The sequence below is a fragment of the Psittacula echo genome (genome assembly GCF_963264785.1).
Source record: "Psittacula echo genome assembly, chromosome: 2".
NCBI classification, from domain to species: domain Eukaryota; kingdom Metazoa; phylum Chordata; class Aves; order Psittaciformes; family Psittacidae; genus Psittacula; species Psittacula echo.
In genome coordinates, this window is record NC_137737.1 from 96,569,763 (window position 1) to 96,587,324 (window position 17,562).

A 17,562-nucleotide genomic window follows, 5' to 3' on the forward strand; every position below is an offset into this window, starting at 1 on the left:
CAAATATAATAGTGTATTTATTTAGAATTTTTAATAAAACATAGCAATTACCAGCTCTTTCCACTGCTTTAATGTCTTTGATCTCGCTGCCTGAAGAATACTTATAATTTTCTTTACTCTTGAACTCCTGATCTCATCTAAAAGGCTTTGAAGAAAGAAACACATTTAATTCTCTCTTTGGAATTAAAGTTTACTTTTTTAAAAAAAAAAAAAAGTGACTTAATGGGGTTTTTTTTAACACTGTGAGAGATAATGCAGGGATTTCACCTGTTGAATGATGACATTCTTGTCTTCCAGTATTCTAGCTCCGCAGATGGACCAATGTCATCAGCTTCTCTTCTCATTTGTTCACTCTCCACTATAACCTGTTTGAGCTGTTTGATCCAAATCGTGACCAGTTCTTCAAGTTTCTCAGTGACCTCTGTGTTACTGCCTTCAAAATCATAGAATGGGACAGTCTCATAAGCACCAAGAAATAAATACAGATTTTTAACTACAGAAGTGAAATGTCCTTGTCAAACATAAGCTGAGACTCTACGTAAGCTGAGTATATTCAAATCACTGATCAGCAACAGGAAAAGATTAAGACTGTAGCAACAAGATACACACACATACAACTTTACCTACTCTGTTACTATTGCATATCCTTTACCACAGAAATAGTTAAAAATTAAGTGACCTTGTTAGGGAAAAAAACACAGCCATGTGGTTTTGGAAGAATCATGTTTCAGAGGTCCGAGAAACGCATTAACTATTATGTGTGTATTTTTCTGCTTGTATTTTGTAAGTAAAGGTTATTTCACGTTTTTCTCTTTCTGCCACTGCAGCCTATTCCTTATTAAAGGCATTCTGTAATGGACACCATTATTAATAGTCACAAGTAACCCCACTGTAATGTATAAGTCAGCACATCCTTTAGATTGCCCTAGCAGATGAAAGAGTCAAGTTCACTTGGTGCATTATATTTAGGAGTCATGCAGATTGTACTACTAAATGGATCTAAAGAATTGTCCAGCTATATAACATTATTGTCTTAAGAGTCATTAGTTCTCCTGTGGAAGCTGTCTTGGCTTGGCTTATGGAGGGTTGAGAGGGATTGCTGAAGTACGGCATTAATCACTCTGAAAATCCATGTGGTGATAAGCGGTGGAAAGCCATTGTTCAAAGAGACACAACTACTGTTTTTCTCACATATACATATATATATATACATGTAATTTTTAATAAATACATCTTGTTTTGACTCACAGCCCTCAGAGACAGACTTAATATTGGACAGGGTTTTCTTAGTATCAAAGAAAGTGAAGAGTATACACACTAGTAGATGTTTCACTCAGCAACTACTTGCCAGCAAATTTGGAGGAACAAAGGCCACTGCATACATGATACGCCAAGGAACTACCTAATCCTTCAAGATTTATGAATTAAAGGATACGAGAATGATTAATGATTTTATGATTTAACAGTCAGAAACTTGGCAAGAGTAAGCAGAAAAATGCATATAGCTGAGGGAAGATGAATTAATTCTTCAAAGTAAATTTTAACTAATGATATAACATTTATTTAATAAGCAGCAACACTGTGCTCACTTTGCCATAGGAATTACTCACCTGCAGTTATGTAGTCAGATGGGTTCTGTAAGTTGCTGACATAAACATCAATATCCACTTTTGTGAGCTGAATTTTATCTTCTATGTTCTGTCTTGATGATGACAAAATACCCACAAATTTATCCACTGAGTACAGAAAGTCTTGTATCTGGCTGTTCTTCAAACCTTCTTTCACAGCTCCCCAGTTCTGATTATTTTATGATTTATGAAAAAAAAATCATAAAAGTAAAAGTGTGCCAGTATATGAAGATTTATCTGTATGCCCTTTAAAACACATTCATCTATACTATAACGTAAATAAAGCGTGCATTGATTTAATTATTCTGCTACACAAGAAGAAACAAACAAGCAAGAAGTTCTCAAGAAATAAAAATGTCTCCCTGCTCTCACTGTCTTCACACTGAACTGATGTCTTTTTTTTTTTCCTTTCTTTCAGTCTGATTTGGCTCTCTCTGAACAGAGAAAAGTATCTAATCTCCCTTCCTGCTCCTGAGTTAGAGAAAATGGTAGCATATGGTAACAGCATACGACATCATTCTTGACAGACACTGAGCTTCATTATATATCCTGCCTCTAATGTGCACTTCTGGAGGCAACAGAACCAACTGCGATGCTTTGTGAGTGCCACAGAACAAGGACAACTCAAAGAAGCTGGATACTTTGGTTGTGATACAGTGCTTGCTGCCCAGACTCCAGAATAAAATCAAATACCAATGCTTTGTCCTGCCAGAAGGATTTGATTCTTCTTTCATTGCCAGCTTAATCTAGTTTTAATAAAGTCATCACAATTTTACCTTATTATGGCTGCTATGCTATGCTGTCCTTTGTCATAAGCATTACAGCTGGTGCTATTGCTTGAAAATAAACCACAACTATATGAAATTCAAACATACAAATTGAATGAGTTCCATAAATATCCTATATTAGACTTTTATCATTTTGTATCCTCTGTTATGTTCAATTGATGCACAAATAGAACAGAAGCAGCCACTTGCCTTAATTCCACACGTTCTTGAGAAGAAGACTAGCTATTTGATTACCTGTTGTGATTTAAGTGCTGGTATCATGATTTGGGACAAGAAAAATTCCAGGCCCTGAAGGATATTTCCATTAGTACAATCAAATATGCCAAAATTCACCTCCTTTGGGAAGAAACAAAAATTAGCAGAGTGCATGTGAACTTCTCCAACATTATACTATTTGAATGAAATTCAGACATGTGGAAGACATTATATATTTAGTCCATAACTACATAGGTTACATGAAATTCAGCTACTGAATTTGGACTGGACACAGACTAAAATTTAATTGGAAATTCCCAGACTTGCCTTTATGTTTGAGTCACTGGAAGAGTCTGTCCCATATTGTAGCAACACTCCAGCGAACAATTAAAATTAACCATTTAACATCAATGCATTAATTACTATTAAGACAATAATATGTCTGTATTTCCTTTTTAGAGAAACAGCTTCCATCTACAATAAATGCCTAAAAAAAGGACAACAAATATATCAGGCAAGAAATGTCTCTCTTGGTTGCACAGTTTTCTCCAGTTCATTGTTAATGAACTGAAGCTTAGGAAGCACTTCTTCACCGACAGGTGGTCAAACACTGGAAAAGGCTTCCTAAAGACATGGTCAATGCTCAAAGCCTGCCAGTGTTTAAGAAGCATTTGGACAATGTCCTTCACAACATGCTTGAACTTGGTCAGTCCTGAAGTGGTCAGGCATTTGGACTAGACGATCATTGTAGGTCTCTTCCAACTGAAATAGTCAATGAACATGAGCCAGCAGTGTGCACTCGCAGCTCAGAAAACCTGGGCTGCATCACCAGCAGCATGACCAGCAGGTCAAAAGAGGTGATCCTGCCCGTCTACTCTGTTCTTGTGAGACCTCACTTGGAGTATTGTGTCCAGTTCTGGTGTCCTCAAAAAAAAAGGACATGGAGCTGTTGGAACAAGTCTAGAGGAGGGCCATGAGGATGATCAGGGACTGGAGCACCTCCCGTATGAAGACAGGCTGAGAAAGTTGGGTCTGTTCAGCCTGGAGAAGAGAAGGATGCGTGGAGACTTCATAGCAGCCTTCCAGTATCTGAAGGGGGCCTACAAGGATGCTGGAGAGGGACTCTGTCAGGGACTATAGTGATAGGACAACGGTAATGGTCTTCAAGCCTTATCAGTGTGAAGACTCGCTGACTGAAAATTACGGTTTGTTTTACCTTCAATAGCTTCTAAAAATACTGCCTCACATAGGGAATAAAGTTTGATGACAGCTACATGACAGCCCCTGCCAAAAGAAGGCAAAGAACCACAGAGAGAAGCCACCAAGGCAGCTAACTGAAGAGTTTGGACAACCGTTCTGACAGGTATCCAACTGAAGCAGCACAGCAGGACTGGCAGGACACGAGAACTGGAAGGGTGCTAGACATTACTTTTGCACCCCTGGCTGACATATTTGTAAAAATATTGTTATAAAGCAAGTGACTGAGAGTAACTGAAGTATTAATTTCCATGACTGCAGCTGGAGAACAAATTTACTACAGCTTTGGCCTGCTCAAATGGAACACATCAACCTATTAGTGACTAATAAGGAGAAAAATCTGTACAGCATAAAAATGAAGGCATCAATATTTTTGAGAATATTATTTCAGGCTTATTACTTTTTTTTTAATGTTAATGCCTATTCTCAGTTGTTAGTATCTGGATGATCTTCTATTGCAAGTATTTCCCAAGAACATGAGTATCTCTGAAAGTCAGTAAAGGCTATTACAAGTTCTTTCTTTATACATAGCTAAAGCTGCTAGGGGGAGGAAAACCTTGCTTCAGTTAGTTTCAACTATGATCTTTATTTCAAAAGATACAGTTATTTAAATGCAGCATTTCCATAATTTAGGCTCATTTAAAAGAAAACATCCTGGTTTCAGTCTTTATTCCCTATTGCTGTTAAGATACACATTTTAATGACTGATTAATAATTAATTTTTATTAATTAAAATCTTGATTTTAGTAATAATATTGCAGTTGCTAACATCCAAATCATTAGGCCATTACTTTATCATAAATACTCATTCAGATGAAAACAACTTCTATTAAACAGAACTAGGCATTTTTGTGAAAGCATTCTGACCCCAGTTGCGTGAATAAAGGTCTAAGAAAATATTAAGTAGACTGCAATAACTGCATGATTTTGGTCTTACCTGGGAAACATTTGACACAGTTACAACTTTATCTGATATCCTTAGGAAAAACGCACAAGTTCCTGTGAAATCCTGCAAAAAGAACGAAATGCATATGGTTAGAAAGAATACATGTGTACAGTAAAAAAAAATTACTTATCTTAAAAACATGCTGAAAATAAAATGGTAAAATATTACTTAAAAAGGTAGTGAACTATTTGTAGGGTATTTGAAAATATATCCCTCTCAAATCAAATCCTTTTTCTCCATCTGATATAAGAAAGTCAAAATGCCCTTTTGGGCAGACCAGTTCAGTACTGCATCTCTACCAAGAAAATGAGGTTCAGGGATACCTCATGAGCTAGGCTGTTTCCTGGCCTCCATTCCTCTTGTATTTCCTGAGTACCTGCTGTCATTGTATAACAGCTGGTAGATAACATATTCTTGTCTAGTAATTTTAGTATTCATTTATGGACCTATCCATGAGATTGACTAATCCCTTTCAGAATCTGCCAACATCTATTCACTAAAAAACCCTAAAGATATCCTCAGCTTTCAAATATTGAAATTACTTTTCATAAATACATAGACCAGCATGGATCATTTTAGAATGGCATTTAATTTTTTTAAAAGGGAACTTAAAAGATTACTAAAAATGCCTGATCCAAATACTTTTTAACATGTATTTTCATCTTTTTGATGGCCTGACATAATGCCAAAGTTTCAAGTCAGTACTGCAGCAATACTTATTTTTAATATATTAAATCTAATAATAATTCAACTATAATAAATTTGAAAAGCCATTCCAATTGGTGCAATTGGCAGAGGAATGAATCTCACTTCTCCTCTGAAAGCAAGAAGGAATTCTTCATCTATGTCTTTTCTTACATAACAATGTTAATATAGGCTCATTGGGGGGGAAAAAAAGACATCACCATGCTGCATTCAAACAAAACTGTATATGGAATACCTGATTCCCCCCCAAAGAGATGGAAAGAAAGAAATTAATCAGAAATCTTACTGACTACTCTGAATACACACTGAATAATGCTTAGACATTACAGTCAGGAGGTCATTGTAAGAATTTGAATGCAATAAAGGAATTATTAAAGGCATTTTTGGAGTAATGTGCAGTATTATAATATGAAAGGAAATACAAAACCACTGAGAACTGCACTTTTAAGCTAGAAGAGCACAAGCACTGGAAAAACACTTAACCTGCAGTCATTAACAAAAATGTTAGCATCTGCAAATTTTTGACAAGGGTTTATTTGACCTGCACTACTCTCAAGTGGTCAAATCCACTAATCATTATTTCTTTACAGATGAATTACAGCCTCTGCTCCCATTATAAGAACATGCACTAAGTACTTAAATATCTATCCAAGAATTGCAAAAAGCTGTTTAACACTGAACAACTGTTAGGTTTTTTCAATATTTTATTTTTCAAATGTCATCTAATGAATTTTTCAGCCATACCTCAGTAGAACCCATGGTAATAAATAACTTCTTCTGAAGCAAACTGTTTGTTGACCCATCCGACCTCAACGATGCATTCAACTTCTGCTAGTAATTAAATTATAAACAAAAGGTTAATAAAACTATTATCATACAAATACCTCATCGTATTTGAGTATGTGAATTGTAACTAAGCTTATTCTGAGTCAGTGAGGTTGGCTTTGTCTGGGGAATAAGCTTTGCATGAATCTCACAGTCCCTGGTTAACAGCTTCATAGCCCTGTTCTTTGAGAAAAAATAATATAAAAACAAAGAAGAAGAGGGCAAAATATTCTCAGAAAATAAAATTAAATTAAATCTGAAATGTTTTCCAGAGCAACTTTCTCTTTTGCAGCCATTGGTCCCTCTCCACTGAGATGTATCTTCAAAGTCTTCTCTTTGAAGCAACAATAAAGACTTCTTTCCGTCTAATTTTCTGTCACACACTTTGGAAAATAATCTGTTGAAACTTGGAAGAATGTAACAGAAAATAATGTGGAAGAAGCCTCAGGTATATTTCTCTTTCAATATGAAGAAAGGCCTCTTCATAAAAAGTCAAATGTTCAACTCCTGCTAGACTGAATATGTGATGTATGATACACAGTGGTGGCTCCTCACTTTCATCCCAAACCAGCATCTTCTAACCCCTGTGCACAGTCTCAAGTGAACAACACACACCCAAGCTGGAGAAAGAGAGAGATAAGGAGCACTGAAGAAAGGATTTTTGATAACTCTTGGTAAGAACATGTTTACTAGGTCAGGACAACAGTCTGCCCTAGCCAGTATTTTGTCTCCAAGAGTGACCAAAAATGGGGAAGAACATGGAAAGCATGTATGATACTGCCCTTGAGTAATCTCCAATTCTCCAATATGTTTGCAATCAAACTGTTGACAAAATAGTCAATTTAATGAGTTCTCTTGGCTCATCAGGATGGGGTAAAAGATGCTAGAGATGGCATTCATACTTTCCATCAGACACATTTTTTTTTATGCTATGGTGCTTTTGCAACAAAATTTTCAAAAATTGATATTTTAACGGTTAAAATTAGATGCAGAAATGAAATGATCAATTTAACCCAAATTGGGCATTTACTTCTGGTTTTTCAGTTAAGGAAAATAATTTCAAGGTTTTTAGTTTCATCTTGATTTAGGTCAGAGATCAATAGATTCATCCCAGAAATGTACATGCACAGTCCCAACGAAAGGAAAAACTAATTAAACTGTTTTGACAGCTAAGCTGATTCTGTGCTTTGCAAAGTCTTCAAGCACTTCCAGTACCACCCAAAGTTCTTTTAACTTATCTAGGTTATAACGATCTGTAATTCATTCTTGCATTTAACTGAGGATTAAGCATTATCAATTGGTTTTCCTCTCCAACAAGCCTCACCACACGGTGAGTTAGCTCACTGTCATGTCTCCTCAATGACATCACCTGAAAGGACTGAGGAAGGACTTCTGCAGTTAGGAAGCTCACACAGTCACATTAGGCAATTTCAAGGTCACTTAGCACCTTCTGATATCACTCACTCAGTGGAAGCTGAACAATGATTGTGCTTTTTATGAAAAGGTTTCTCCTCAGAATTGAAAGGGAGAGAAATACATCACAAGTTTTCCAAGTTTAAGATGATATTCCACAGAATAGGACATGAACATAAAGGCACCTTACTTTAGAAAGAAATTGCATTATTTTTCACCCTCTTGAATGACTGCTTTGTCCATAGTGTAGGTGGTGCAGTTCAAAACAAAAGGAGAAGACAAAACGGTTCTTACACATTCCTATAATACTTATGCTCTCTAATTTAGTATTTTTAAACTCTGAATACTGTGAACACTGTCTCACTTTATAATTTTTGAAGTTTGGATTTTTACTTTATTTGGCCATTTTTAATAAAACCAGTATCAAACCATGCCACAAGGCATTCTCCTGTTTTCATGTAAACCACGATGGCAATATATAAACATGTGTGTTCTTTCCCCACTGGCAAGCATAGCAAAAATAATCTCTGTTAAGATTTTCTGAATTTTGCAACAGTCATATTAATTCTTTTAAAATGCAAGTTTGTTTTTGCAAAAGTAGTAACAGAAACATACCTGCAATACATCTTGATAAAAGAAGAGCAACTTTTTAATCCCACTAGGGGCAAAGAACTGTTCTATAAGTTGAAACTAGAAACAAAATTACAATTGTAGTTAATTGTGAAGTAGTTTCAAAAACTGGAAATTATGGTGATACATTTAATAATAATAATAACAATATTAATTAACTAATATTTACCTTGTCATCAGAAATAACAGCCTCCTCCACTTGCTGCTCACTTAAGCCTATCCCATATGCTAATCTTGATATCAAATACTTGTATCTTTCATCTATCTGAGCTCTTCTCTCTTCTTTGGTGATTTTGGCTTGCTTGGCTAGTTCTTTCCTAGTTTCACTGGAAAGTACTATACTTTTCTTACCAGTTGTCTAGAAAACAAAAATTTGTTATAGGGAGATTCTTTTTCCTCACTTAAAGATTTTATTTTATAATATTGATCTTTAAGCTGGTTTCATAAACTACTTCAGGCAGCAACATAAAAAAAAAATCTAAGAAATGCAGAGGGAAAAGATCAGTAATAATTAACTTGTTGGGCCAGAATTATTTCTCAAAGGAAATAAATAAAACAAATCCACTATAAATGCAGTAACCACTGGAACAAATATACAATTTATGTTTAATATGCAGGACATATAATGTTAGTAGCAGAATGATAAAGAAGGAAATCTACGTAGCCAAAGGAGTTTTTTAAATCTTCATAATAGTACGAACAAGATTGAAAATAGACATGGTGAATAACATTCTTAAATCAACAGACAATCTTTAGAAGCCATGCAAAAAAATAAAGATTCAGGTAAAAAAGTCACCACTGAGAATTTGCTTCTACACAAATCTCCTGCTGACGTGAGTATCTTAAGTCTGGGGATGACTGGAGTGTCTCCACACATCACAATTTTTATTGGAGAGAAAAGACAAATTACATTATCTTCCCAGTACCCTAAACTAGGACTTCCAACTGATCAATCCTGATTTACTCGTGGATTAAAAAAACAAAAGGCTGGCCAATGTCCAGTCAGTCTTCTATCATCTCTGGCTTCCATGCCAACAGCTGGATCTTTTGTTTTGCATATGTCTGCCCTGATGCAGAATTACCTTATTCAAATATTCTTAACCAATATTATTTTTCATCTTGGCAAAGAAAGAGGATTAACCAGTGGATGATCAAAAAAAACCCCAAAGCCAAAATCCCAGCAACACACAGTGTGAGCACAGAATGTAAATGGCCTAACACTATATATGCTTTTGAGTGGTTCACTGTTCTTTTTCCTTGTAATTAACAGACAATGAAGAAACTCAGTGCCCTCCAGTATGAGGACAAACTTTTGTCAATGAAGACTTCAAGAATAGTCTGTACAGAAGAAAATTTAACAGAAAAAAGTTAGCTGAGTCACCACCTATTTTAGCATAAAACACTTGCCGGAAGAACAGCAGTCAAAGGTGATACTGTGGTAGCAGACGCTAGCTCAGTGCTCCTTGTCTTCAGTTCCCCTCCACGTCTACGATGCTTACTTTCTGTGTCTAGTTAAAAGAAGTGACAAATCTAATTATTCAGCCTCAGAAGCTGTTAGTGGGAAAAGGTGTCTTATAATGGCTTTTATCTCAAGTGCAATTCCAACAATCCCTACCGATAGCAACAGAGGTAAGAAAAAGCAATTTAACGTACTAGCTTGAAGAAATCAGCTCTGCAAAAAATAGAGATTCTGAAATATTGTCACTTTTCACACCTGCTATTGTCACCCAGTTACTCCTCTTCTTTTACTTCTTCATTTAAATTCTGATTGTCAGTCTCATGCACTTCTGACAAACTTGCTACTTACAGAAGCTTGCAAGACAACTTGAGCACATGGAGTATCTGAAGAATAAATACTGCTAGTACTTACAATAAAACCAGGCCATATATCATTAGAGTGTATAACCATCTTCTGTTGCTTGTTTAAGCCTTCTTATGAGGCTTTGAAGCCCTTCAAGTTATGTAACAAAAAAAAATCTATTGCATGCTTTTGTTTTTCCTAGAAATTGGGATTTGAATATTTTGAAGTAATTTAAGTAACAAACAAGAGTATTCATGTTTTCTTAAGTACTTGTAACTTATCTCCAGTCAGATGCCATTTCTCTTCTAAATATTTTAATTACAAAGCATTCTTAAATATTGCTTTATCTCTTCTTAACAGGAAAATTATTTTAGTTAGCTTCAAAAATATAATTATTTGCAAGCACTGAACAACACCATTTGTAATTGCTACAGCTTTGTTTTAGTCCAAGAAAAAGCAACCATTTTATTTCTCAGAAGATGATATTTAGGTCCCATCCTTAGAAGCAAATAGAATCCTCAGTGGAGCATGAAATATTGTTAATCAGCAACCCACTAAAATTTCAGGAACTACTCTTAAACCTATTCTAAATAAATTAGGAGATTGTGACTAAAATTAATATTCCAATAGCACTGATTTCCTTTATTTTTTTTCTTATAGATCGTGTCTCTTTTTCCCTGATTATGGTGTATTACAGAATCACAGAATGGTTGAGATTAGAAGATCTCTGGAGGTCATCTGGTCCAACACCCCTGCCGAAGCAGGATCAGCTCGATCTGGCTGTCCAGGACCATGTCCATACAGCTTCCAAGTATCTCCAGGAATAGAGAGAGTCTACAACTCCTCTGGGCAACCTGTGCCAGGGCTTGATTACCCTCACAGTGAAAAAGCATTTCCTGATGTTCAGACAGAACCTCCTGCATTTCAGTTTGTCCCCATTGCCTATGGTCCTGCCACTGCATACCGAAAATAGCCTGGCTCCACCTTCTTTGCATCCTCCCTTCAGGTATTTATACACACTGATGAGATCCCCCACTGATCCTCCTCCAGGCCAACAGTCCCAGTTCTCTCAGCCTCTCCTCATAGGAGAGATGCTCCAGTGCATTCATCACTTTAGGGCCCTTTACCAGACTCTTTCCAAGTATATGTCCATGTCTCTTGTATTGAGCAGAACTGGACCCAGGACTCCAGGCAAGGCCTCACTAGTGCTGAGTGGAAAGGATGGATCATCTTCGTTGACCTGCTAGCAACAATCTTCCTCATCCAGCCCACAGTATCATTAGCATTCTTTGCCACAACGGCCCATTGCTACCTCACTTTCCATTTGGTGTCCACCAGGACTCCTAGGTTCTTTTCTGCTCAGTTGTTTTCCAGCTGGTCACACCCCACCACATACAGGTACGTGGGCTTATTCCTCCCCAGGTGCAGGACTTTGCACTTCCCCTGTTGAACTGCCCGAGCCTCCTTTCAGCCCAAGTCCACAGCTTCTCCAGGTCCCTCTGGGTAGCAGCATGATCCCCCAGTGTATCAGCCAACCCCTCTCAGTTACATGTCATCAGCAATCTTGCTAAGGGTACATGCTAACCCATCATCCAGATTACCAATGAAGGTGTTAAACAGGGACCCAGTATTGACTCCTAGGGTACACCTCTAGTTACCGGCTTCCACTGTGCCCCTGATCACTACCTTCTGGGTTTCCCTGTTCAGTTTTCAATCCATCTCACTGTGTGCTCAACCAGCTCACACTTCATTAGCTTCTCTATGAGGATTTTAAAGGACTGAAGGGGAAATTAAAATTGTAATGGCTCAGCAGGGGTAATTTGCGACCCAAGAACAATCTGGCATGTAGAGCAAGAAGGTTCAATTGCAGAAGGGGTTAAAGGTGGCTGGAAGAAGTAATGCCGGAGACAGAACAACTCCCTGTAAGGGAGTGTAGTTTCCTTTGGTAATGGGATAAACAGCCACAGCATTGTCTTGTAGCCATCCTGAAATCCAGGCTCATGGTCTACCTAGTCAAGCATTTCTTCCATTGACGAATTCCTGATGACTGCTCCCAATCACCCTTCTTGTATTTCATGTGCCTGGAAATGGTATCTAGGATTAACTGCTTCGTCACCTTCCCAGGGATTGAGGTGAGGCTGCCTAGCCTGTAGTTCCCCAGGTCTTCCTTCTTGGAGATAGGAGTGACATTTGCTTTCTTTCACACCTCAGTGTCATGACTCTCTCCCAGTTGCCATGAGCATTCCAAAATTATTGAACATGGCCTCACAACGACATCAGTCAGATCCCTCTGCGCTCATGGGTGCATCCCATCGGGTCCTATGGGTTTACATATGCCCACTTATTCAATCTATTATCACACTTAATATATTCCAGAAAAGAGACGCCATACTATAAACCACATTATAGAACATACCATACTATAGAATATAACTCATTTTAATGCCAGAAAAATGGTTTTAATCATGTTACTATGATTCAACACTAGGAAATCTGCTAAGGGATCAGAGTTGCACTGTGCATGACTTTGTAAACACACATATATATAAAAGCATTTATTTATATGTACATGTTTATTTATAAAGCTGAAAATTGCACATTAGAGTCCCTGCACTGGCACGTTCAGAATACCACATGCCCACCCAGTATTTGTAAGTACAAACTTGAACACTGTACTTAATTAGTTTCCCATTTTGCTCCTGGATTTTTTCTCCATACAAAGGCAACATGAAGTTCTTAGTGTTATTTTCTTCCTTACCTTTTTTTATAGCAATGAGAGGTGGACAGAGATCGATGTTGGGTTTGGAAGAAAGCTGCACTGCTTTCAGTTGTTCTGATTCCTGCTGTGCAGAGTGACCAGGAGAGGAACTACACTCGACAATTCCCCCTAACTCAGTCTCATCTCTAAGAGCCTCCTCCATCTCCACCACCACACGAAAAACAACCTAAATCCACAATACAGAAAATGACCAGATAATGTAACATGGTAACCACCAACCACACCTTCAGTACTTTCATCCCTGTTACTGCACCAATATGATAGACTAGCAAAGAAAAGCAGAAGAAAATATTCTCCATTTCTGGTTGCTAATTTAAAATCAGAAGATCTAAACAGTTTACAAAGTGATAAAAGCTCCTGTCAGGATGCCTGTTACCAAAACTTTCTTTCTAACTCCATAACTTCCATTTCCCTGTGATCAGCCTGCTGCAGTTAGGAACTCACACGTTGAGGGGCAGGTTAAGCTCTGTCTTACACGGCAGCCGCAGGTCTCACCGCAAAGCACTACACGCAGAGCGTGGCCGAAGCACTTGCTTTACCTGAAGCAGGCTTTAAAGCCTGTGTTGTGTCCAGGCATTGATTGTTGCTGGCAGCTACTATAGCAACCTGTACACAAAACCAGTCCCCAGGAGGCACCTCGGCTGTCCCAGTTTCCCCCCGTATCCACCAACCCAATGCTGATGTCATAGCTACTTGTCTTTTTAAATGCACCACAGTTCTTCTCAACACGTATACTAAATCCTACCCGAGCAGCTCCCCTGAGCCCCAGCGTTTCTGTTGTGCAGAGCCAGGAGAGGCTGTGGCGAGCTGCGTCCTCGCAGACACAACACGCTCCTCAACACAGCCCTTCTCGGCATGACAGCAACCCAAGTTGTGAATAGCATTCAACTACAACAAGACAACAACACCAAGTTGTGAGGACACGGCTGAGTAAAGGGGTTTTTGCTCTGTCGGGCAAAGCCACTTCCACATGGATCTAAAAAGCACGGCATGATTTTAAGCTTATCCACCTGTAGCATCCTTACTTCACAGGCTTCCTTTTCCAGATGATACCCCAAGCTTTCACTGCAACAGGTTACAACTAAAACTCACAAGTTTAATGCCTCAAAGGACTTCTGCACTTTATCTTTTTAACCGATCTCGGTGACCTCGAATCAGGCCCCAAAAGTACTGACAGTCCCCTAAGGGAGGAAGACAGTGATGTGCCTCCGGTAGCCCCACAGGCTGGAGCCCCGAGCCTGCTCTGAGGCGATGTGGGCGTCCCCCACTCTGCCGTCCCGCCACTGGGACGAGGCTCCCCGGGGAGAGCAAACGCCCCTTCTCTGCGGACACTAAACCAGCATAAACCGTTCTCCCAGAGGCCTTTCCGGTTACCAAGAGCTCCCATCTTCCTCCCGCTCCCCGGGCGGGGACAAGCACACCCCGCTTCAGTGAACAGACGAAGCACAGCAGCGCGCATGCGCACCAACCATCGGCAGTGGAGACCCACGGAGGGGGACGCAGGAGGTGGTGATGGCGGTGGTTCCGTTTTGCGCCTGCGCGGCGTGCCGTGCCCCCGACGCGTGCGCGCTGCCGGTCTGTCAGTGCCTTCCCCCGGGGCGGGCTGCACCCGGTAAGTGGGTGTTGAGGCTCTTTTCGCTCCGTACCAGCGCCCCGGTCGGTGAGCGAATTTGTGCCGTTTCCCGCAGGGATGTCGCGACCGCACTCTGTCAGCGGGAAGCGGAGGGGGAAGGCGGGAGGTGTGACGGGACGGGACGGGCTGGGCCAGGCCAAACCGAGCCGATCCAGGGAGACCCTCGGGATGATGAGGCCGAAGCGGGTGCTGAGGGCTCCTCTGGCGTGGCTGCCGTCCGAAGGCCTCTGACGGGCGCGATGGAGCTCGATGGGGCGGGGCTGCAGCCTTTCTTGCGTGTCTGGGGTCAGGTGTCTCTCTTCAGCCCGGCAGGGAAGGGCACCTGCGTCAATGCAAGTAATTCGAGTTGAGCCATCTCCTACGGGGAGTGCGGCCGGGAGGAGCTGGGCGACGCTGGGGCTGCCGTCTGGGGGTGCCACGGCTTCCTCCGGGCGTTGTTTTGGGGGGTTGTGTCCCAAACCTGGGTGTTTCTGCGCTCCTTTAGCTCAGAAGCTGGCTTCTGGGGCGGGCAGGGGCCTCCCCTGTGAGCGCGTCGCCCCGCTGGCTGGCTGCTCGGCGCCCTGCCTGCCGGAGGATAAGGGTGTGCTTGCAGCTGAAGCCTTTCCAGGGCTGCTCGGGACTTTCTTTTGTTCGCTTCTCCCAGTACTTTGCTCTGAAGGTGTTTGTGGTTTTGACTCACAGCCTCTGTGCGAAGCTGGCATGTTTTTTTAAAGTTTGTTCTTCCTTTTGAATGGTTAGTACTTGTGCAACAGCCTGTCTACCTCAGCAAGTTAGTATGCAATCGGTTAGATTACCCTATGCTGACTGCTGATTTTGTTCACAAAGTCTACTTAATGTGCCTGGGTAGTGGCTCTGTGGGTTAAAGCTGTCTTAACTCTGCTGAATGTAGTCAGAGTTGTTAATAAAGGCAGTAAGTCAGTATAACGCTTTCTATTGCAGATGTAATTTCTGTAGTAAATTCATATTTTAGAATGTTTTTTAAAAATTGCATATATAGCACTAATAGCTTTCATCCCTGGAAGTGTTCAGAAACCATGCAGATGAGGCCCTTCATGACATGGTTTAGTGGTGGCCTTGACAGTCCTGGGGTAATGATTGGACTTTGTCTTAAAGGTCTTCTCCAACCTATTTGATTTTATGACCCTATGAAATGGATTGGGCTAAAGAAAACCACTGTATTCATTCAAAAGTGTGAGTGCTAGGAATAGATTCTCTACCATGACATGTTGAGTAGGAAATGACAGAATTGTAGAATGATTTGGGTTGGAAAGGACCTTAAGATCATCTAGTTCCAACACCCCTGCCATGGGCAGGGACACCACACACTATACCAGGTTGCTCAGAGCCCCATCCAACCTGGCCTTAAACACTGCCAGGGATGGAGCATTTGCCACTTCTCTGGGTAGCCTGTTCCAGTGCCTCAGCACCCTCAGAGTGAAGAACTTCCTAACATCTTATCTAAATTTACCCTCTTTCATTTTAAAGCTATTCCCCCTGGTCACCTCACTAGGTGCCCTTGAAATGAAGCATCATTTGAGCTAAACAGGCCATTAAGTAGAAAAGTGATGGGTATGGTTGCACAGCTGAGGAGGTAAAGACAGACATGAGTTTATCCTGTAGAAATAATTCTGAAATAAATGCATACATACACGTGATTTTTGAAGATAACTAGAGATACAGATCTTGAGATACTAGATGAAGTAATTTGAGACATAGTCTTACATACTAGTTCTTGGGAAACCTGTCTTGGAATCTTTTTTGATTCCAGTAAGTTCTGAAATGACTAATTGTACTGATGCTGTCCTGAGTCTGTCTGGAATGAGATTAACTTTCTTCATAGCAGCCTTTATGATGCTGTGTTTTTAATTTGTAGCTAAAACAGTGCTGACAAGACATCAGCATGCTGGCTATTGCTGAAGGCTGCTTGCACAGTGTCAAGGCTTTTTCTTTTTCCTGCTCTGCCCTCCACTCCCCTTGAGTAGGCTGGGCATGCACAAGAGATTGACGGAGAACACAACTGACCCAAACCAGCTGAAGGGAGACTCCTTACTGTATAATGTCATGCTAAGCAGTAAAAGTTGGGGTAGAGGAAGAAGGGGAGTTTTTTGGCTTCCAGGGTGGTTGTTATTCAGAGACTATTTAGACCATTAGTTTGTCAGTGGGAGGTGGTGAGCAATTGCCCTTGCTTCCCTTGTTGTGTTTTGCTTTTTGCTGGGGGGCAGGAGGTGTTTCCATTTGCTTATCAAACTGTCCTCTCAATCCATGAGTTTTCTTGCTTTTGCTTTTCCAGTTCAGTGCACTTGGCACAGTTATTCATCAGATCACTATTCTGTTGAGATTAAGTGATGTGCTGGATACACGAAGGCAGACTGCTTTGAAAGTAGGTATCTGCTTTCAAGGAATAATATGGATATGGGAGAGTATAATCTGTAGTTTTGGCAGCAGAACATAAAATACTCCATTTGATTACAAGACTGAAGACACAGATGGAAAAAAATTGGAAGGAATGGGGAATTCCAGATATTTTCCTTGAAGTTCTGTGGACACCATGTTCTTGCATCTTTGATAACTGGGATCTTTTCTGCTTTCTGTTAGCTAGTGAAGCTTGAGAGAACAGGTGTGGTTTGATAGACAGCAAATTTGACATTTTCTGCATAGTAGTTTGCATACATGTCTTGACTTCATAGAAATTCTGCTGGAGACTTAGGTGAAATACTTGATTAATTTTTCCTTGCATACCTACACCTCTGATGGACTGATACTGTGAGAAGAACTGAAAACAAGAGTAGGAAAAAAATAAAATAAAATCATCCATCAGAAGCCTAAATGGAAGTGCTTTATACTTAAGTCTCTGGGTTTGGAGCTTGCACAGCTATGTTTCTCTTCACTTCTGGTAGCAAATTTGACCTCTTGCTGCAGGGTGGCTCCGGTTCTCTCAGCCCCACCAGACTCTAGTTCTGGA

The 17,562-nt window shown here is 40.0% G+C and overlaps 1 protein-coding gene across 1 annotated transcript in view; it reads right to left on the reverse strand.

Moving 5' to 3' along the window:
* LOC308217390 (dynein axonemal heavy chain 5-like) overlaps window positions 1-6,293 on the reverse strand; it is a gene marked incomplete at its 3' end in the record, with an annotated part of 156,191 nt that extends 149,898 nt beyond the window's left edge. Inside the window, exons 1-6 of the mRNA XM_080610449.1 lie at window positions 6,264-6,293; window positions 4,806-4,877; window positions 2,651-2,752; window positions 1,607-1,797; window positions 268-429; window positions 52-145 (exon numbers count right to left, since the gene is read on the reverse strand). Of these exons, the coding sequence (XP_080466575.1) occupies window positions 52-145; window positions 268-429; window positions 1,607-1,797; window positions 2,651-2,752; window positions 4,806-4,877; window positions 6,264-6,278 (636 nt within the window). The 5' untranslated portion in view covers window positions 6,279-6,293. The remainder of the gene's footprint in view (window positions 1-51; window positions 146-267; window positions 430-1,606; window positions 1,798-2,650; window positions 2,753-4,805; window positions 4,878-6,263) is intronic.
* Between the last annotated feature and the right edge of the window lie 11,269 nt (window positions 6,294-17,562).